At 39.2% G+C, this 22,196-nt stretch overlaps 2 protein-coding genes across 2 annotated transcripts; both read right to left on the bottom strand.

Moving 5' to 3' along the window:
• Positions 1 to 1,511: 1,511 nt before the first annotated feature.
• On the bottom strand, positions 1,512 to 3,738 carry vgll1 (vestigial like family member 1). The gene is made up of 4 exons (XM_028960762.1): positions 3,514 to 3,738; positions 2,729 to 2,960; positions 2,127 to 2,441; positions 1,512 to 2,045 (listed from the first exon to the last, which is right to left on the bottom strand). The coding sequence occupies exons 2-4, from the start codon at positions 2,874 to 2,876 to the stop codon at positions 2,014 to 2,016; spliced, it is 495 nt and encodes a 164-aa protein (XP_028816595.1). The 5' UTR covers positions 2,877 to 2,960; positions 3,514 to 3,738; the 3' UTR covers positions 1,512 to 2,013.
• Positions 3,739 to 8,584: 4,846 nt separating this feature from the next.
• Positions 8,585 to 21,252, bottom strand: adgrg4a (adhesion G protein-coupled receptor G4a). The gene is made up of 19 exons (XM_028960926.1): positions 21,225 to 21,252; positions 20,543 to 21,160; positions 19,957 to 20,051; positions 19,809 to 19,867; positions 19,572 to 19,626; positions 17,747 to 17,814; positions 17,497 to 17,642; positions 15,202 to 15,331; positions 14,568 to 14,677; positions 14,278 to 14,482; positions 13,994 to 14,159; positions 13,025 to 13,177; positions 12,698 to 12,817; positions 11,805 to 11,926; positions 11,205 to 11,473; positions 10,706 to 10,811; positions 10,341 to 10,621; positions 10,122 to 10,214; positions 8,585 to 8,715 (listed from the first exon to the last, which is right to left on the bottom strand). Exons 1-19 carry the CDS (start codon positions 21,250 to 21,252, stop codon positions 8,585 to 8,587), a joined length of 2,955 nt encoding a protein of 984 aa, XP_028816759.1.
• Positions 21,253 to 22,196: the final 944 nt, after the last annotated feature.

Raw genomic sequence — 22,196 nt, 5'->3', positions numbered from 1 at the left:
AGATGCAGAAGCTGCAATTCATTGGCAGAAGCCAAGCAAATACAAGTGAATGAACCATTTCTGAAATCTTTGTTCTTTGTATGTGCAGACAACATCATTATTGTGATGATAATTTTTATGTAATTGTCCTTTCCCAGTCTCAGCTGGACACTGCTCTGTGGCAATTGTCCCAGGATGGACTCCAGCACCCACTACCCTACCACTGCATAAATAATAAAAAAAAAAAAGTGCTTCAAGAAAAACTTACACTATTAATTAATTACATGTATGTATGTATTTGTTGCATTAATAAATAATCATTTATTATTTAAATTATATTTATGCTGTAATGTGAATATTCATCTCCAGCCTTCATGTAAACCCTTGACGGATATCATTACGTTTATTATTATCTGAAAATGTTTCGCAATGTTATTTTGAAGTTCATAATGACAATGAACAATTTATTTACTATGCTGTCAAAAAAGATCCTGTCAACAGGCTCCTTTTTTAAACCAAACTTTCAGCTTCCGAGCAGAAAGACATAAAACCATGATTCATGCCTAGTTCAAGGAAAGGCCAATGTTATTTCTCCTTGGGGCAAGAGCCCCTGAAAATTCCCACATGTTGTACGGTGCATTAGTGTTGATCAAAACCACACATTTCTATTTATTCCCATTTGAGAGACACAAGTGAAGACATGTGGGCATGGTTTGATTTCAGCTCAGACACATATTTAAATTCTTCCATTTGAGGGGAAAGGAATCAACCATCAACTTTAAAAGTTGAATGAATTTAGAGCAAAATGTTTTTTTTAATAACTTAATCCCAGTCATAATTTTCATGCCAGAGCCACAGACTCAGATAAGGCTCTGTTGGTGACCTTGTACAGATGCATTAAGAAGATCTTGTTGAAATTAAAATTCATACACCTTTTGACAGAAACCCTGTCTTACCTAAGCCAAGTTAGTGAGACATTGACTTGGCAAAACCAACCTGTCCATATTTTTGTCTGATCCACATAATGAGCATTATTTAGTGTTCAACTGAGTCTTGCAAATACTATAGGTGTCAATAAATGGTGTCAAAAAATTCCACTTTAAGACAGTAATAAGATAAGTTTTGTCTTCGTCACTGACCGTAATATGTTTGATTAATTTTTTAATTAACAATAATGAAAAAGTATTCTCTTTTGATATTGAGTGAAGTCTGCTGGTTTTGTAGAAACATTGTGCTCACAGGGAAGAAAAAAATGCCCTCATTTTGTTCCCTTTTATGAGTCACCTGCCATTTTTATCTCTGCATCAGGCCTTTTCTTGGTTGTAGTGAAAGGGGAAAATCTACTTTCCGTTATGAAAAGCCCTCAAACTAGAAAAGGACACAAAAGAATGGATGATTGATTCTAAAGGGTATTCATTTCAGACTAATTTAACAATGAAAGGAAACAAGTGTGGCAAAACAACAAAAACTACAAGAGTAAAACTGTCTATTTCAGCTTTACAAGTTTGATTAACCTCACATGAGGTAGGGGCTGTCTTTTTAAAAATGTTATTCATGGTATATATATTCATATTGTATATACCACTTAAATATCTTCTGTGTTCCTGGAAATGAATGCAAGAAAACCAGAAAGTGCTGACAGAGCCTTGCTCCTCACCCCCTCCAAGCTACCCTTCTCGACAAACCTGAGTTCACCCTACATTAAAGATTTTTCATGAACAAATTGTTACTGAGATCTGGTGATATTTATTTGGGAATTCTAGTACGTCAGGTGAAGGAATTCAGCACCAAAGTGCATCTTACGTTCATTTTCAGGTCTATGATATATATATATATGTACTGTACAGCACCTGTTGTTCTGGAAGAACAAGTTTCTCTGTAACTGTGTGAGTTAATGTCCCCGAAACAGGAATGACTGAGGTCTATTTTGTGAAATGTTTTGTCTCCAGCTGTCTGTGTGGCTCTTGCTCATGGTGTCGTGGTCCCTGGGGAAACAGTTGATAAGACTTTGGGCCTCTGTCCAGAGTTAAGTCTTCAGTTCCAGTATAGATATTTCTTCTCTGCCCCTGCAACAGAAACATGTGCCATTATTGAACAACATCTCCTTTCGAGTAACTTCTCATAGTGATAGTGTGAAGAATCCACACCGGGATTATGACTGATGTCCGAGGCATGAGCTATCCAGCTGGGAAGGAGTTCAGCTTTGGTTGGAGCCACCACCACTGTGCTCAGCTTTGGCTCTTCGCTCTGGAGCAGGCCGAGCCATGTGTTTGTATACTGAAGTTCAGCAGACGGTCTTGGGGGGTACATCACAGGAGGGAGTTCCAAACTACCAGCCCATATTGTGGGAGACAGAGAGGGACTTGTTGGAGGCTGCTCAACTCTGCCAGTCTGAGAATGTCCAGAGGATGTGCCCAACCAGGATTGAGGCTGCAAGGTCCAATGACTATATTCTGTGTCTTCTAAAAAAAAAAAAATAGAGAAATACTCAAGCTTTGCATTCAACCTTTGCAGGGCCACTGATAAAACGTGGAACATCGAATTATGAGCAAGACACTTAGCCAGTGTCTCCTGTCCCTGTACCTACTGTTAAGGGTGTCTGATAAATGCCTAAATGCTGGAAAAAATGTAAAATGTAAGGAACTGTAAGGACATTTACATCCTGTATGCAGATCCTTCTACAGCTCTACTGTAAACCAATATAGAGAGAACAAGGAAATCTGACTTCAAAGAATTTGACTTTATTTACTGTAAAAATTTTCCTTTGGTTTGTTGAGGGCACGAGAGAAATGAGCGTCCACCATACTGCTGATGTCACCCTGGAAGTAGGTGTACACAACTCTGCCCGTCTGGTCCTCTGTGTGCGCAGCAACTTGCTTGTCAGCACTCTCCTCCATAGTTGGCACAGAGTGTGGAGAGTAGCTGATGTGTATATGAAGCCTTCAGAAGACCTGAAGTTGTAAGATGTAATAGTATGTGTGCTGGAAAGAGAAGACAATATTTTTTTTTTCGTAAAAAAATTGTATTGATTTTAGACACACAGTCCAATGCTAAAAATGTTTAAATAAAAAAAATGTTGGGATCTTCAGGGGGAGCTCAGAGGCTTTTCTGTTTGAATGAAATCTTAAGGTTGAAGTGGCTCAATATAATGAATAAACAATTTCTTTGTAAAATAATGATCTAAGTAAAAAAAAAAAAAAAAATCAGGACACTTTGAGGACCTAACATGAACTTGTAGTGATGTGATAAGCCATATAAGGAGTAATTTTTTCATTACCCCCCTGCTGCCAATATAAGACTACTCAAATGTTCACAACAGTTTGTGTTTTTGAACACATGGTGTAATAAATATTAAACATATGTATGCAATTACATATCCATTAATATGTTTCCACACAACTTTTATTCTAATGTTCTAAAGTAAAATATCTTTCCTCTGTTCTTGACTTTGTCATCATGAGTTCCTCACATTTTAAAACACACACACCCCATGTCTATGATGTAAGTCATGTAGACAAGGCCATTGTTCCTTACCTGGTCTTATGTGAATGCTGAGGTTTTCTGGCCCGTGAATATGGAAATGTCTTCATACACGCTGCAGTTCATCTCTGATTTAGAGCTTTGCTACAGTGTACCAGACTACACCAGAGTGGACACACCTACCTTCATGCTTCAGCTTTTCATAATTGTTAGAAGTGTGCTAATGCTGTGAGTATGACAAGTATGTAACTGGGCAAGTTTTTTTTTTAAAGGATGACATTCATTGTGTCACGTTTGTTCAGTCAGTTTTGTACTATATCATTTGTGGAAAAAAGTTTCCTGCCACCAGAAAGCTTCAAGCAATGCAAAGCAAAGAATCTTGACCATATCCTTCACCAAACATATTGCTAAAATAGGAGATATTACAGAACATAAATTAATTTAGGCACCCTTCTTCCCACCAACCTATTCAGAAGGTTGCTGGTTCGAATCCTGAGGTGCCAAGGTGATGGGTTAAAAGCAGAGGATACATTTCGTTGTGTGCACCGTGTGCTGTGCTGCAATGTATGACAATGACAATCACTTCACTTTCACTAAAGAGCGTCACCTATGGTGCACTTTCTTTCTCATCTCTGGAGTGAAAGTGAAACTGTCATTGTGATGCACTGCAGCACAGCACACACAACATTCTATTGGTATGAGTGAACGAATGACGGCATCATGCACAATTCATATATATATATAAAAATATGTGTATATTCTGTACATATGTCCAATTTCACAAATATATTTTATGTATATACTGATATTTATTTATTTTTACAACTCACATCCACTGTTTTTTCTAGGACTATTTATTTGTACATTGAACTTTTTATATTATAAAGTTGGCATATTGTCTATGCTTTTTTTTGCAGCTTTTATGTTATACTGTCCACTTTCTGCTGCAACTGTAAATATCCCACTTGTGGGACTAATAAGGGATCCTCTTATCTTATCTTATAGTCGAGGAAGTCCCAGAATCAACGTATCTAGCATCTTTCACCAATTACAAGGAGCCAAACACAGGACAGAGAGGGAGAAAGATAATTGTGATTCCTGAAATACGACCTTCGCCTGCCCACGACTTCGAGAATTGCCTGATCCCCTGGAAACCACGAAAAGAACCCCGACTGGAACTTCCTGGCTACAACCACTGCCTGCCCCTGACCTTGAACCTACCTGGCCCATCGGTTAAGACGGGATTCCTTGCTCCCCTACCTTCCTGCTGCCCAAGACCTACTCCCGTCCAGTCCAAGATCCCGGACCATCCTGAAACCCGCCGTCTTCCGGTTCTCCTCTGCCCCGGTCCTTCCCAAAGATCCCGAACTCACTCCCCGCTGCGTTGCAGCGTGTCCATTGCGTCCTGGGTGGTAGTAGCCTAGCGGGAAACACACTTGCCTATGAACCAGAAGACCCAGGTTCAAATCCCACTTACTACAATTGAGTCCCTGAGCAAGACACTTAACCCTAAGTTGCTCCAGGGGGACTGTCCCTGTAACTACTGATTGTAAGTCGCTCTGGATAAGGGTGCCTGCTAAATGCTGTAAATGTAAATGTAATGTAAAATGTAAATGTCCTCATTCCTCGCCGGCCAGGCGCCTCCGGTCCTCCTGCCCCGCTCGCCCAGCGTCCTCTACCGGTACGACGGCTTATGCCCACGCCCATAGTATGTCTGCAAGTGCGTCATCGAATTCCCCCTGTGACATAATCATACATAATATGTATATATTAATACAAGTTTAGTGGTTGTTTAAAATGTTTAAAGTAAAGGTATTCTCTGCTTCCCCTTTGTGTCAGGATTGACGGCACCTGGACTCATCACCTGTGCCCAATCCGGACTGCGGTTAAAAGCCGGAGATTTCCGCCCCTTCGGGAGCGACTGCATTTTCGTGGACTTGGTGCACGAACTTGAGTTTCTGTTCTATGTTTTGAGTTCTGGCAATCGCCACACGGCTCGTTTTTGTTCTACCCTCTACAGCCATCGTGCTGAAGTTTATTTGTGTTTATTTAGTATTATTAATAAATCCTTGTTTCCCGAATGTCCCGCCTCTGCACTTCCCTCCCCCGTCTTTGACTCACAATAACCAACGTTTAAAACAAGAGTGTCTCCAGACACAGGCTCTGTAACTGTTGACTGGCAAAATGCTGAGAAAATAATTTAAAAAACATTTTTATTTCATTTTTCTGAACTAAAACAGACTCTTGGACTATGACTTGGTCATGATCCGGTCCGGAAGGGGTTACTCCGGGCCAGGGATCCGGTCTGGAGTTTCATGTTCATTCTGTGTAATGTTTCTTAATCCTATCACCTGTGTCTGCCCTGTTCGTGTCTGTTTACCGTTGGGTCATTGTTACCTGATGTCTTCCCTGTCCTGTTCATCACAGATTAAAACCCCTGTTTCATGACGTTGTGCAAATGCGTCCTTCTTCATCGTCAAGTCTTGTCATCATTTCAGATCACTTGCCTCGCCATGCCAAGCCGTGACTTGCTGGGAGGACGCCACCAGCCGCCTTGTCCCTGGCCAACGTTGGCTTCATGCATTTACATTTACAGCATTTATCAGACGCCCTTATCCAGAGCGACTTACAATCAGTAGTTACAGGGACAGTCCCCCCCCAGGAGCAACTCAGGGTTAAGTGTCTTGCTCAGGGACACAATGGTAGTAAGTGGGATTTGAACCTGGGTCTTCTGGTTCATAGGCGAGTCTTACCCACTAGCCTACTACCACCCTTGCGCCCAATGAGATTTTCCAGGCGGTCGAAGACGCCTGCCCCACAGTCCCATGTCTGGTGGCATTGAAGGTGAGAAGGGACCATTCAGTGGGGCGAGGTGTAGACTGTCTGTTGCGATGGGCACCTGCGGATGACGGACAAGGTGCCGGTACCACATGGGCCTGAAGCCGTCTGCGCAGGACTACCGCCGCTTGTCCATCGGGAATACCAGATCAGTCATCAGTCATTTTCCATTCATTTCATCGTCCACTCATGTGCAAAAGACTCTGTGTATGGACTTCATTCCCTCCTTCATGAACTGCTTTGTCTGGCAGTCGTGCCTAGGAAGGAGGGTACTGTCATGATCCAGTCTGGAAGGGCCCGGTGTTTCATGTTCATCCTGTGTAATGTTTCCTAATCGTGTTCAATATTTCCTAATCGTGTTCAACTATATTTTCTCAATAATTACAAAAATTTTAGTCAACATTGGTGTTAATGGAATGTTAAGGGAAATCTTTTTAAATAAAAAAGAACACAACACAAACTTGGGGTAAAGGGCATAAAAGGTGAGGGTTGGAATCCAAATGGAATTCAGGGCCAAATGGAAGCGGATATTTTTCCAGATTATAAATGCTCTTTGCAATATTAAGTGGGGAAAATGCCAAAGATAATGCATTAAATGTACAGTCCCTGACAAAGTCTTGTTGCTTATCTAATTTGTAGAAACACCCGCTATTAATCTGACTTTTAATTAATCAATTGGTGTTAGAAATAGCTCATATGAAAAGCTAAAACTCTACCAAATGATGTTTAATGCATCAAAATGAATTTGTTTCAAAAGATTTATCATTTAATCAAGACAGAAAGCTCCAATTTTGGCAAGACAAAAATTTTGTCATATATACAGAAATTGAAAAAGTTTACAGCAAATACAAAAATATGTCAGCAAATTAAGTAGCGGTGCTGTGAGATCCAAATTTTAATATCTTGTATGACTTCCATGAACTTGAAGGACTGCATCCATGCGGTTTGGCAAGGATTCATACAATTTATTGATGACGTCATCAGGAATAGCAAAGAAAGCAGTCTTGCATGCCTCCCAGAGTTCATGAACTTTGATGTGGAGATGGAAGTATGTGATGGAACACCATCCTGCTGCAGAATTTGGCCTCTTTTATGGTTGCGAATATAAAAAGTAGCTAAGATTTCTTGGTATTTCAAACTATGTTGCCTTCCACTCTGCAGATCTCTTGCACACCCCCATACTGGATGTAACATCAGAACAGAAAGAGATCTGTTGCAATCCTGCAATATTTGCGGTGACTGTGGTGTAATTCAAAAGAAGATTCATCTGAAAAATCCACCTTCTACCACTTTTCCAGCGTTCATCTTTTTAGCAGGCTGTGGGCCTTGGCAAATGCCACACAGCTTTTCAGTTGTCTTTTGTTTAGTGCTGCCGTCTGGTCACTGATTCGACCATGAACTCCATTTCGAGACAGAATCCGACAAACTGTTCTGGTTGACAAAGGGACTTCAGGTGACCAGGTCTTGTGGACCTCTGCTGCAGTGGAAAATGGGCTGGCCTTGGATTTTCGAGCCAACAAACCGTCCTCTCTAGCAGTTGTCTTGTGGGGTCTGCCTGACCAAAAACGTCTCCAGTGTCTTCAAATCTTTTTTTTATCCTCTGTACTTGATGCTGAGACACATTGAAGGTGTCTGCCACATCAGCAGTGGATCTGGTCTTCAGCCTCTTGATAATCAATACTTTAGTCTCAGGGTGCATGTTAGGCATGTTTGCAGAGGTCTAGTTGCAGTTGATGTGAAGGTCTAGTCTACTGGGGGTCTTTTTATACACACCTGACACCTAATTGATCCATTATTAGTCACAGATGAAGCTCATATGACAAGGCGGCAACACTTATGTCTTTGCAATAATTAACTCAATGGGCTTTACCAAGCTTTGAATATTAGAATTTTTGTTTGTATTTTGTTTGTTTTGTTTGTAGAAAACAGTTTTGTTTTGCACTGAAACATTATTACAAAATCTGTTGGGAATAAAATTAACCATTTCTTGTAAAAAAAACTCTTGATTAGAAATATATTTCAGCGGCACGTGAGGTCAATTTGTACAATTGCAACAAGACTTTTGTCAGGGACTGTATTCAAATGTATTAACAATTTTTTTTAAAAACATAAAACATATCAGTACAACCTTTTATTGAAATGTCAGATAATGTTTACATTTGAAAATCTACAATAATTTAAGTTAAAAGAAAAAAAAAACACATTCTGCAAACAGAATAAAAAAAACTTGCATTTAGATTGGATGAATACATTTTTCATGAAACTGTGTGTCCAGTCATTCACCTGTTCATGAGGTGAGGATGTGACTGTCTTCTGAGTTTAATGAATTAGAGACGGTCCTGATAGAGCTGGTCTTCTCTGATGTTATGAGAGTGCTTTGCTGGGGATGAGCAGAAGCAGTCATGGAACGACTCCAGTCTGAAAATGCAACACATTGGTTAATGTCAAGCACTGTTATTTCTACATGAACATAAACAGGGATGGGCAGTGTTTCTGATGCACATACACTACAAGTCAAATGGCACCTCGGCTCCTACTGGATGTTTTGGTGAGTAAGAAGGAGGCCATTATGAAGAAGCAAATGCAATCTGTTATTTCAGAGTTGCCTCTTTTTTTCTTCATGGCTGCTTTGTTCACTATTGTCATCATCAAATGTCATGAGGTGCTCATTAAATTGAGTGACTGATGTTCAGCATCAACCTTCAGGACCGAAGGCAAGAGCTCTCTGCTGTGAAAAGCCACTTTATGTCTTGGTTTATATTTTATTTGTTTATTACAATTACCTAACATCTTTTATTTCATAGTCCTGTGTCTTCAGTTTTGGTCCATTATGTAAAAAATCCAAGATCTTTAAACGAGTAGGTGCATCTGATGAGTAGTGTATTTCAAATACATATTAATTTTTTTTTTCATTTAAAGAATATGAAAATGACTTCATATTTTGTATGAAAATATTGTATTTCTAAATACTTTCTGTGAGACATTGACATGACAGCATCATAAGAACACGAAACAATGGAAGCAGGCCTAGATTGTACTCAGAAAGCAGGTTTAGGATCTGATTGACTAACTTGGAGCAGAGTTTTTGGTGATACCACTTGGTTTATGCACCAAAAGTTCATTTTACCCTGAGCAGAGAACGTGCATGAGGACATAAAAAGGCATAATAAACGCTTTGTGAAGCCGAAACGCTTCACTATAGCAATGGGTGGTATGCTTTACTCCGGTGCTTTACATTAGCTGCTCAGTCTTTAGCTACAGAGTCATCGCCACGGCTGTTGTTCCAAATTGCGTCCACTTTGGATACAAATAATTTTTTTACTGTGGAATAATTAGAAATTTCCAAATGACCTAGGCACTTGATTTTATACACCTGTGGCCAAATTAATTCCTGAATTTGCCTATATAGTGTACAGAGCTGTAAATCCTTGCCCGAGCATCAATTTCTATCATTTTAGTCGGGTTCAGCTTGTGTGGTAAATGAGCAGTCAGCAAACACGAACTTCCAGTTTATCATCCGCATCATTTGCTGCTTGTAAATTTATTTTGGTGATTGGTAAAAGTGTTTCATATGTTCAAAGGTCAGTTCACAGTCCCAAAAAGCATTTTTAGCATTTTATCTTGATACATTTAGTCATGTATTTGTTATTTTATTTTAAAAAAATGTTTTGATATATTTTGCCAATCCTTGAAAATAAAATGCATCAGAGTAAGAAGGTTCAATCATCACCATCAAAATTTAAGATCAAAGCAAAGCTCAAGATATCCTTAATCTCAACAAAGCAACACATCTTCACCATGTTGGGTTAGACTACTACTCTTACCACTCTGTTTATTGGATCCGAGTCCGAAGTGGATCTTCCACTCCTTCTTCACATTCTCATTCATTAGGCAGTGGAATATGAATATGAAGAACCCTGCAATAAAGCAAACACGTATTGTATACACTACCCTGAGTGTCTCCAGGGGGGATGTCCCAGTAACTACTGATTTTAAGTGGCTCTAAATAATCACATCTTCTTATATGCTGTAAATGTAATTACCCTGCAGACTGTTCAGCACAGCAAACATATACATGAAGGGGGTCTTGACAGGTCCCCAGCTGAAAAATGCAAGCAACCAGGTGAGCCCCAACAGGAAAGTTAGGCTGACCACCACTCGCAGGTCACGTGTGAAGCTGTTACTCCATCTTGCTGGCTTGTTGGACTGCATAGTTCGGATCTGGACCAGAACCATGCCGAACATGATAAGGTTGAAAAGCAAGATGAGCGCAATGAAGGACACCACAGTGGCATAAAATGCCTTGTCATTCTGCACCCAGCAACTGAGGAGGACAGAGATAAATGCTTTCAGTGATTCCAAAAGTCTAGACTTTAAATTATTATTTTTTACACAAAGCTTTACTCACAAAACTGAACTGTCTTGAGAGACCTTTAATGAATCTCCCTGAACGGAATTACCATAAACATCCTTATCTATGGCCAGAACCAGGCAAACAACCACAATTGGCAAACCTGTAGGAGAAGGTACAGCCAGTATAATAGTATCATGTACACCATAAAAACGTTCAACAAGTACAGGACAGACATTTGCTCATCATTCATAGCTGAGGCCACTCAAAATATTTCACCAACCGGTGGGTCTTCACCCACCGGTGGGTCTTCCATCTATGACCAAACATGACGACAGACTGTACAGCTAGTTTTCTGATATATAACCATACATGTGAAGGCTCTCCTCTGGAACTCGTGCAGGATACAATGAGGAAAATGAATTACTGGAAAATGCCACTACCAGTGAGCATTACCACTGCATGTTGTTAAATAACATCATCATACCACCCAAGCCAAAGGCTATAGCAGAAAATGATAATGATGTTTGACACAAATTAGTTGATTAATGCTCACCCCATCCAACTGCACAAAATTTGAGGATGTACGAATGCACATAGATGTTGAACACCTTGACCAGGGCAAAGTACATGTGCAGAGCCTCCAGGCCCATCCAAGTGAAGGTGGAAAGGAGGAAGAAGTGCTGAACCACGGCCACGGTTATGCAGAGGCCATAGTTATCAAAGGATGCCAGCCAGGAGTTAACCAAAAAGATCATGTTCAGGCCAAACAAAGCAAATGACAGGTTCATGAGGATTTTGGATGGGTAGTCCTTACGTAATTTCCTGTGATATAAGAGATTAAGAACAAGAAGACAGTGACTCATCATTTCTTAAATGATCTGTTAAAATCTGTTAAATAAACAAAGTTGCATTAAGTTTATTTACATAATGTTTGGGAATTTGTCAGCTGGCCATGAATGATCAATAATCAGCTTTTAAAACTGGGGAACCATGACAGAAGTAAGAAATAAGGATATTTGAAGCCTGCATTTTGGCAAGGGACTAACAAATATAGGTAAAATTACAATATTGAACCTCAGGAAAGATCTAAAGGTGTAGGAGTGTAGGAGTGTAGCATTGTAGCAGTATTGTGTCGCACCAAACATGGACTCACTCAAAGGTTATGTAAGTGAGCAGAGTGATCCCTAGGAAGATGGAAGACAATCCACAGCCTAGATTGGAGATGATGGTCAGAATCTGCTCATCCTTCTCACTAATGGGAGTCCTGGAGACATCCTATAAGAAGAGTAGCAGAAGGTCAACAAAAAACTAGGATCACGATGTTATGTCTTGCTTAACAGTTACTTCTAAAGATAGATAATAATATAAAACCAAGCGGGACACTCACCAATAAAACACCAAAATGTGTCAGATGATCACAATGGCAGGTTGTCTGATTGTCACTTGTGCTTTGAGTCAGGCATCCTTGGCTGTCCCAGTCTACCCCAGTATAAACATTATTATCAAATAAACTCAAACATTACTGTGTCACAATAATAATTCTATATTTACACTTTGGAATTTAGCAGATGCTCTTATCCAGAGCAACTTATCAGTAGTTAGAGGGAACAAATCAGGGTTTAAGTGTCTTGTTCAGGGAAATGATAATAGTTAGTGAAGTTGGAACCTGTGACTGTGGTATTTTGATTTTTACTCAATATCAACCTTTCCTGAGGATCCAAATACTGAATTATTTCTTTCAGATTTGACAATTAGACCCTAGTTTTATTCAGAGGCCTGAAGAGAAAGCTGTTTGTAGTGAACTCACCACTTGTCTGAAAGTTCCAGTAAACACACACCAATCTGTCCTGATCCTGAAAGGAAATGTAAATATTATGTGCATTCCTTGTACTGCTTTAACAATGATTCTATTTCAAAAGTGTGATTTTATTAAATGAAATATAGAAGCAGGGTCGGGGTGAGACAAGAGATTTAGTTTTATTGCAAAAATCTACTGTGGCAAAAAGACTGTGTGTACTTTAATTGGCATGTGTAGTGCATGCACACCTTTGCTGGAATAAGATGATGCAGAGTGATGATGACCGGTTGCTGTAGGTCGCTGATGCTGGCATTGGTGACACTGGCTGATACTATGTAAGAATTCAGTGTCATGTTGTTACCAGGGTCCTGTACATGAGAGAGGAAGAGGAAGACTTGAGGACTGATGAACCATACTGTTATATTGCCACATGAATCATGAATAAATGAATAGCACTTATCATTTGTTTTTCAAATGATAAGTGAACTATAAGTGCTGTACGTGTCCTGGAAACAACAGTGCATTATTAAGACTTTAGCACAGCTATTGGGAACATGATTTAAAACCAATGTTACCTTGAAAAGGGACTGAGTGCCGTAGAAATGGAACTGAACGCGTGGTCTGATGGTGCTGTTGTGAGGGAAGATGCTGCCTAGAGCTAAAGGCAGCGAAATGGAGGCTACGTTGCCAGCAATGGGCTGTACATCAGACAACTGGCTGACAAAAATCTATGGCCATAAAGAAAATTCTAATCAAATCATTGATCACTTTATTATGCTCCAACAGTGCGGCAAAAATATTCACAAATGTATTGAGTGAATGGTGTGAGTGAGTGAGTGAGGCCATGCCAGTGAGTGTCCTGGGATGGACTCTGGCATCCACAAACCTGAGTAAGACATTTATGGAAAGTGAGTGAGTGATTCCAAAAGAGGATTCTCTCTGATACCAGGAGAAGTGAAGGGGGAGTGTCAGCACCTCACACGTTCCGTCTGCCGGAAACATTCTGCTCATGCTTTTACTTGCGTTGTCTCAAAACATAGGGTTTGGGTTCACTTTACTGTGTCTGTGCATGTGCTGAATGGATCTGGCAGACGTAACAGAGAAGAGAGCGGAGAGAAGAAACATTTTTTGGGGGTAGAATGAGTGTATGGTTAGCAAGTTAGTTAAAACTAGATTATTTTATGTTATGTGCTTAGAAAAAAACTCTCTGTGTCTGTTGTGTACAGTACATGCATCCTGATATTTTTTATCCATATTATCCACATTTCACCTGCAGCTGCCTTTTGAATGTGGTCAGCACACATTCTACAGGTATGTATTTTTGACTGTATTAAAATAAATATATATATCACCAGATTTTTTTATCATACAGCCCAAGCCAGACAGAATCATTCAGAATCATAAAATTCAGTCCTTGTAGTATGTTAGGTGAACAGGATTAATGTACCAAGTTGCACCTTCATTGAACTAACAAAAAGGTTATTCAAAAATGTCCTTCTATTAATTAACACACACATTAATGGGATTGTTACTGTAACTCTCACCTCTGGTGACTGGCCACTAAAGAAGGAGGACACCCCAAAGGTGAGGCCAGTGAATTGGTTTGGGTTGACGTTGATTATCTGGAGGGCCAGAGAAGGGACTGTTGTGTTGAATTTTTCACCTTCAAAGTCCATTTTGTCCCCAATGCTGTCGGTGAGTTCAAGGATTCTGTCAGATTTAAAGCAGGTTGATGTTGAAAGTTGCCAGGTTGGAGGACAGAATAGCTATCTTCTATGACCTTTATATACGGTGAAATAGCTGTGACTGAAGCCTGGAATGCAGTAACCTGTTTGTGAGTGCAGTCAAATCCACCCTGGTGTCCAGCATGTCTGAAACTATGCTGACCATGTCTTCCCCAAGTTCTGTTGAAATTGGACTTATGCTCACTACATCATGAAGCTTGTCCAGCATAGTGTTTAGCTCAGTCTGGCTCAGTTCAGTCTGGTTAGTGAGCAAAGTCATGATAATATCCACAACATATTGGGAGTTATCTGGAGGAAAAGTGAGGAATCGATATATTTTAATATAATATAAAATAATAAACAATTATTGAGCGAACACGGCTTCTGGACATACTTCCTGTGACAGTGATATTGTCCAAATCATTGATATCCACCCCAATCTTCTCACATGATGCCATGTCTGGAGGATCCCACACGGCTTTATCTGTCATGCCATCTAATTTACTAGAGGAACAGCAAATATTGAATCTACATTATCTCTGTCCAAACACTCTGATGGGAAGTTTGGTGGAGGTCTAATAACCTGTCAAACACATGTTGGACGTGAAATGTGTTACATGTCTCACACACTGCATTGTCTGTTCTATCTACTTTCTGATGCAAAGATGCAAGGTTTCTCCTGATGAATTTGCTATCTCACTATTTATGGACCCAGAACTGAGTAAACAAAGAGATGCTTTCACTTCTGAGACTAATTTCATCATCCTGTAAATTTAATCACCCTTATCACCCTCCAGTGATATGAGGATTATTGTCTTTGGTCATTTGTGCTTTAAAATAGCCGTGCACATCATATAAGTATTGCTGATCTGTTTAACTACAGATACAGGATGCGCTTTGACAGATAAAAAGGCAGCAATGTCATATACCTTCACTGTGTACTTTCACAAAATTAACTGTGCCACATCAGAACTAGACGCAATTACTGCATGCTAAGAGGTAGTATGTGGAGCCAAAACCGTGATTACCAGAGTCTGGTGGCACTTTCTTGAGAATTTTTCTCACAGATCATGATGATTGTCTCCTGCGGCTGCGTCTCAGGCCAAAAGTACCAACCATAGATGGTCTGCTGGTCGTGCTCGGGACAGGTACCTGGCTCTGAGTCAAATATCCAGAAAAACTCCAGACACCTTAAATGCTCCATGAAAACCAAGCTAACAGCAATCAAACTATAATATTACTTGAATGGTTCCACAATACAAGCAGTACATTATTATATCATAAGAAAAGTAAGCAATCACTGCCAGTTATCACAATACCTATCATCTAATTTAAAATAAGGACAATCAAAGTTAAATAGAAATCTAAAACTAACATCTGGCAAGCCCTTTATTTTTTGCATAAGATGCCATCTTGTGGGCAAAGCCCACATCAGCCACACTGTCACGCAGTGTACAGACCAATTATATTTACATATAGGTATATATATTAACTGAAACTTGTCATGTACTTGTTTTATATTGGATCTAAAATACACACACACTCACACACACATACATAAATATATAGAGTACAGGCCAAAGGTTTGGACACACCTTCTCATTCAATGTTTTCTTTATTTTCATGACCTTTTACATTGGTAGATTCTCACTGAAGGCATCAAAACTATGAATGAAACTACAGGCCAAACTTTTGGCCTGTAATGTAAATACACACACACACACACACACACACACACACACACACACACACACACACACACAGTGAATACGCAAAGTATTCAGGCCCCACTTAAACTTTTTACTCTTTGTTGTATTGCATCCATTTGCTTAAATCATTTAGGTTCTTTTTTCTCATTAATGTACACACAGCACCACATATTGACGGAAAAACAGAATTGTTGACATTTACTGAAACATCACATGGTCACAAGTATTCAGACCCTTTGCCTCGACACTCACATATTTAACTCAGGTGCTGTCCATTTCTTCTGTTCATCCTTGAGATGTTTTTTGATTATATTGATTGGACTTGATTAGGAAAGCCACACTTTCCTAATCTAAATAAGACCTTACAGCTAACAATGCATGTCAGAGCATATGAGAATCACAAGGTCTGAAGAGCTTAGAGACTTTGTGTCAAGGCACAGATCTGGCCAAGGTTCCAAAATAAATTCTGGTACACTTACGGTTGCTAAGAGCACAGTGGCCTCCCCATCCTTAAATGGTAAAGACGAACCCAAATATCACTGTGGCAGAGCTCCAGAGATACAGTCAGGAGATGGGAGAAAGTTTTAGAAAGTGAACCATCACTACAGCCCTGCACCAGTCAGTGGCCCGACGGAAGCCTCTCCTCAGTGCAAGAAGACACCTGAAGAATTCAAGGATGGTGAGTGGTCTGATGAGACCAAGATGGAACTTTTTGGCCTAAGTGGTATGTGTGGAGAAAACCAGGCCCTGCTCATTATCTGTCCAATACACTCTTAATAGTGAAGCATGGTGGTGGCAGCATCATGCTGTGGGAGTGTTTTGCAGCTGCAGGGTCAGGACGACTGGTTGCTATCAAGGGAAGATAAATGTGGCCAAGTACAGCACACATCTAAAATAAAGGAGGAGTGGCTTCACAACAACTCCATGACTGTTTGTGAATGGCCCAGTCAGAGCCCTGACTTAAATCCAATTGAGCATCTCTGGGGAGACCTAAAAATGGCTGTTCAACGTTTACCATCCAACCTGCCATAACTGGAGAGGATCTGCAAGGAGTAATGTCAGAGGATCCCCAAATCCAGGTGTGAAAAACTTGTTGCATCTTTCCCAAAAAGACTCATGGCAGTACTAGATCTGAAGGGTCTTATTAGACAGTGGGTCTTATCTAATACATGGCTGTATTAGATCTACTTAGTACACTGTGATATTTAAATTTTTCTTTGTTAATAAATCTGCAAAAATGTCAACCATTCTGTGTTTTTCTGTCGATATGGGGTGCTGTGTGTACATTAATGAGAAAAAAAGAACTTTAAGCAAATGGCTGCAGTGTAACAAAGAATGACAAATTTAAGGGGGTCTGAATACTTTCCATACCCACTGTATATAAAACTACATGACAAGTTTCAGTTAATAATATTTGCATCGTTATACATCATATATATAGTACTTCCATAAATTCATAAAATTTGGGAAACTATGAATGCATTTTAAAACTACTGAAATATAGATGAATTGACAACAAGTTTATCAATATATTAATATTGATACACTTTCCATCAAGTTTACTTATGTAAACAGGTGATTTGTTGACAGACACATCAAATACCCCAGCCATACGTATTTGTGAGATGTTGATCTCTTTTCTCTGGGCCTGGATGGAGATGGAGCCACAGAGGTATATTTTAGTCAGGCAGTCAAAAATGCGTCCCATTGTCTGAGTCACATTTCCTGCTGGTGCTTGCACTTGAAATGAGCAGCCATTACTGTGAAGAATACACCACAGATCAGCCTCTTCAGATCAGTTTGATTCAGATTGAAATTATATTTGATCTTCACTGAGAATCAGTTAAGGAGTGGAACCACTTACTTTTGCCACTGTGGTATCATCACAAAGTTTAAGATATTCATGTCTTGTTGACTTAAAACATCTTGAAGCTGAAACCAAAGAATAATTTCAAAAGAAAATGTACCAAATTCCATACTTCATAATATAGTGTGTGTTTATTGCTGTTTTTTTTTACCCAATCCTGAAGAATTATCTCTGGGTTGGAGACTGTGGCATTAATGGTTGCATTCAGTTTGACTCTGTAAAATGTGTCCAAAAAAGCTGCAATGACAGATCAGGAACAAGATTGATTTATTTTATTTATTTTTTTCATTCACTGAATGTTTGTCAGTGGTTGGTCAAAGGTTGCAAAACTATTACTTTTAGAAAGATTTTACTGGTCAAGAACACTATTTATTAAAGGACATTTGACCCTCCCCAAAATAATCTGCCCATAATCTGTATCTAATAAGTACTGATTTTGTATGCATTTTATAACATCTCTATCAACTTACTTGTATCGGAGTAATATATTTCAAGCCTTCTGGATGAGATGATAGAAGGGTTTCGAACAGGTGAGGAGCAGGATGGGCCCTTCGTTGACTCAGCCACTTTTGTAAAAAAGATAACGTTTTATTCACATATATGTGAATTAATTTATGTTCAAGTTGAGTCCAGCTCTACCCTGTACCAGAGTGATGGGCACATCATCCATAGACCCCACCGTATAGGCCTTATGGTCTAGTCGTATGTAGGACACTGCCGGAGGATGCATTTTAACATTTTAACCGCATTCTTTTGGAATCTGTGGGATGTGCTGGAAAAAATACTTGTAGTTTCTACACTGTAATTTGACTCCCCAACCCAAAATCTCTGTATAAAAATGCAAATAAGTGACATTGCAGATATTTGTTGCTAATGCATTCTGTAATTATGTTTTTTTTTGGTAGAGTGGTACATAAAAAGGATCTGTATTATTGATAAGCCCAATAAAACTGGTTTTAGTGAGCATAAATCACATTTAAATCATATAATCTTCTCTATTTGAATAATATTTAGATTTCGGAAGTGTAGTTCATTTTGACATCATTAGTGTGGTAACCTGTATAAGCAGAGTTGAGACCTGCAGATGGAACCTTTGCACTGCTGGTTACAAGTGGAGTTGCAGTTATAGAGGGGAAAGCCTCTGCACACAAAAAAAAAAATAAAAAATTGAAAATGTTAGTCTGGATTAGTCCCGGGATCAAATAAGAAGAAAAATACAATCCAGAGATGAAAATACATCGACCGACCCACTGATTGGACTGCTGTGAAGGCTGGATCTGCATTCAAGAGCAGCTCTTCATGGACAAATGGGTGTTGCAGACCTTTGTGAATCTTAGCCTGGACTTCCCCAACATCAGCTTTAGGGATTACTTCAGCATAAACCAAACTGTTGAAACTATAGATGATTCATGCCATTATCTATAATCACTTCAAAGTTAATAAAGGATAATTCAGAAATGTTAATAATCATAATCTGTAATCATGAAAAGGTTTGGCTAGGTCTTTAGTGTTTTAAAATTTACAAACAAAAATCTCAACCTCAGCCCCTAACACTGCAGACATCAGCACCTCTTAATTCTTTATTAACACAGTGGCATGGAATAAGCAAGTATATTTATAAAGTATATATATATAAAATACCTTTTCCAAATGGGCGTATTTGGTATTCTTCTTTCCTACAGAAAAGGAAGGATTTTATTTTATTGCTTGTTACCGTTTCACTACCAGGACATTATTATATTTTATATTATTAATTTTGGTGCTTGGTCAAACATTGTGCTTATTGCAAACATTATAACGGCAAGACGAGATAACAACATACCAGCTGCTTCTCCTCATCTTCTACTCCAAGATTATTACTCTGAGAATGAGCTAGGCTGTGAAACAGAGATAACAGAAGATTACAACACTTCCTGTCTGTCAACAATTACATTCATGGTCTGTATCGTTGTGGTCTATTTATATGTGATCAGAAATTGCAATCATTTCTAATTTCTAGCATTAAATAATTTATATTTTTCTTATATTTTGACTTGGTTAAAACGAAAATGAAAGATACCTTAAAGGTGAGATGACAATGTTTTGCACTGACATGTTAAGATGGAACTGAGTCTCAAGCTGTAAGAACACAACAAAACATATATTCAAGTTACAGTGGACACAATGACAAATGATGTTCATCAAAGGGATTTCCAAATGTCTCTTACCCATAGCTTGACAAGCTTCGTGATATTATTTTCAGTGATGTCACTGTGCTCCTGAATGACTGAGATCCTTGTTTCAATTTTATACCTTGACCAATCTAAGACAGAGACAGTAATAATCATCAAAAATATTGATAAATCAACATCTCTCAGAATGCTTGACCAAAGACCACTTTAAAACCTAAAATGGCAGAATCAAAATTGGAAAGAAAGCTACAGTGGGATGGCCAGCTTTGAGGTCTCTGGAATATGTGCAGCACATGAGTAACCCCCAGGACAGGAACTACTGTGTGAGGAACCACACTAAAGTTGCATGCTGAGATGGGTGATGTATGGCACGGAGGATGCATGAGAGATGCCATCATGCGTGCAGAGATGTCATGGCACTTTACTGTACAGGATTTCTGTAAAGAATTTTCAGGTCAATTCAAATGCAATCCAAATGTAAACAAAACTACATGCAGTTCCATCAACTTATATATTTTTAGCTGACCTATTTTCATATTGCTCACTTTTGGTGATTTCATAAAACATGCTTAATTTTGTGTGTGTGCGTGTAATTGAAGAGCGAATGACCCCAGACTCTCACCACACGTTAGCCTGTTGTCAGGTACCAGTTGGCAGCCCTGATGGATCCAGTCACGTTCACTCCAGGTGAACATGTCCCCCTCCACACACTTGTGACTTTCCAGCTCCTTATGACCCATGTGCTGGCTCCACATTCGAAACAAGGTTATGTCCCCCATCAGCTCTGTACCAGTTTCATAAACCATCTCTCCATTCACCAGGCTGTGTGAGACCCCCAACGTCAGTGTTCCGTTGCCAAGCAGAAGAGAACCATTAACTGCTTCATCCATATGCAGGCTGCCATTAATGTAGACCTGAAGCCGACTGTTACTGCTAGACCAGGTTAAGCAAATGGTGTGCCACTGGTGGAGTGGTAGGTCTTCTTCTACATCCAACATGGCTCCAAAGAGCCACACATTCAGTCGCCCATTGCTACCTGTTAAACCTAACTCAACCCAATGCTCATTGTGAAGCTTGTACTCAAAGGCTGTCCAGTCAAATGTCTTCAATCTCCGTTGCAGGACCAAACACACACTTAATTCCTTCAGCGTTGGGACCTCACACTGACCGCTGAGGTGCCAATAGCATGGTCCTCCCATCAATGTAGCCTTCTTCCCCCAGAGACTGGGGTTAAAGGAACCTGCCAAGGGGCACAGACAGTTATTACAGTGCCTAAACTGAGAATAAACATTCCTTCGACTTACCTGAACTGAGGAGGTACAATGTGCTCATGATCCATAAGCAAATTATTACAGAGAATTGTCCCCTGGTTGAATCCATTGACATTCTTTAAAAAAAGATTCCTTTACAGGAATCTACCGACAAAAACCTCACTTAATGCAAGACTTTCCGAAACATTCAGAACAAAAGGAGTCAGACAGAAGTGCACTGAGGCATGCTACAGGTTGTCATAGACAATCCCTCCACTCTGAACAAGGCTTCTACCTCTCCTGCCTTTATCATTCAGGTTATTGATTAAACATACGCCCAGCAATAAATGTACAGACACAAACGAATGACTTTGTAATAATTTCTGTTAAAAGATTGCAGCACAGAGGTACTCTTTCTTGGCCATGTTTTCTACTAAGAATACTTTTGAATGCTCTATATTTATGTATCTATTTATTGAATGTTGCGTTATACAGCAGCTATAAACATAGCAGAGGAATGAGTCATACCTTCAGAAAACCTTGAGCCCAAGTTACTCAACACATTGATTTTATTTATGAGATACAGGTCAAAGATTCACTAAGTGCAAATGTTCTGTTTCAATCTATAATTACAATGTCTGGTATTACCTGAAATATTCATGTTGAGACATTGGCTTTTCTGTAATTTCATGGCACTTTGCGTTTGTTTTACTTGAACAATCTCATGACTTTACGATAAACAGTAATGTCTAAAATAGGTCACAATGTAATAAAATATATAACATAAGAAACAAATGAACCACTAATGGTATGTCAACATCCTATCTTGATAGCAAATGGGATCCTCGTGTTCCTGTGCATGCATATCATTGGATACCACTGGATTTTAGGATGTTTTCCTATATAGCAGGAAGATGTAGAGTTGTTTTATGTTTAAGAACTTAAAAAATTATTAATATAAAAAAAATAGAAAAGATCATAAAAAAAAAAAAACAAATCCCATCAAATCAAACATTTGTGAAAAAT

The sequence above is a fragment of the Denticeps clupeoides genome, chromosome 18 (genome assembly GCF_900700375.1).
Source record: "Denticeps clupeoides chromosome 18, fDenClu1.1, whole genome shotgun sequence".
NCBI classification, from domain to species: Eukaryota; Metazoa; Chordata; class Actinopteri; order Clupeiformes; family Denticipitidae; genus Denticeps; species Denticeps clupeoides.
This window is presented reverse-complemented; position numbering and strand designations above follow the sequence as displayed.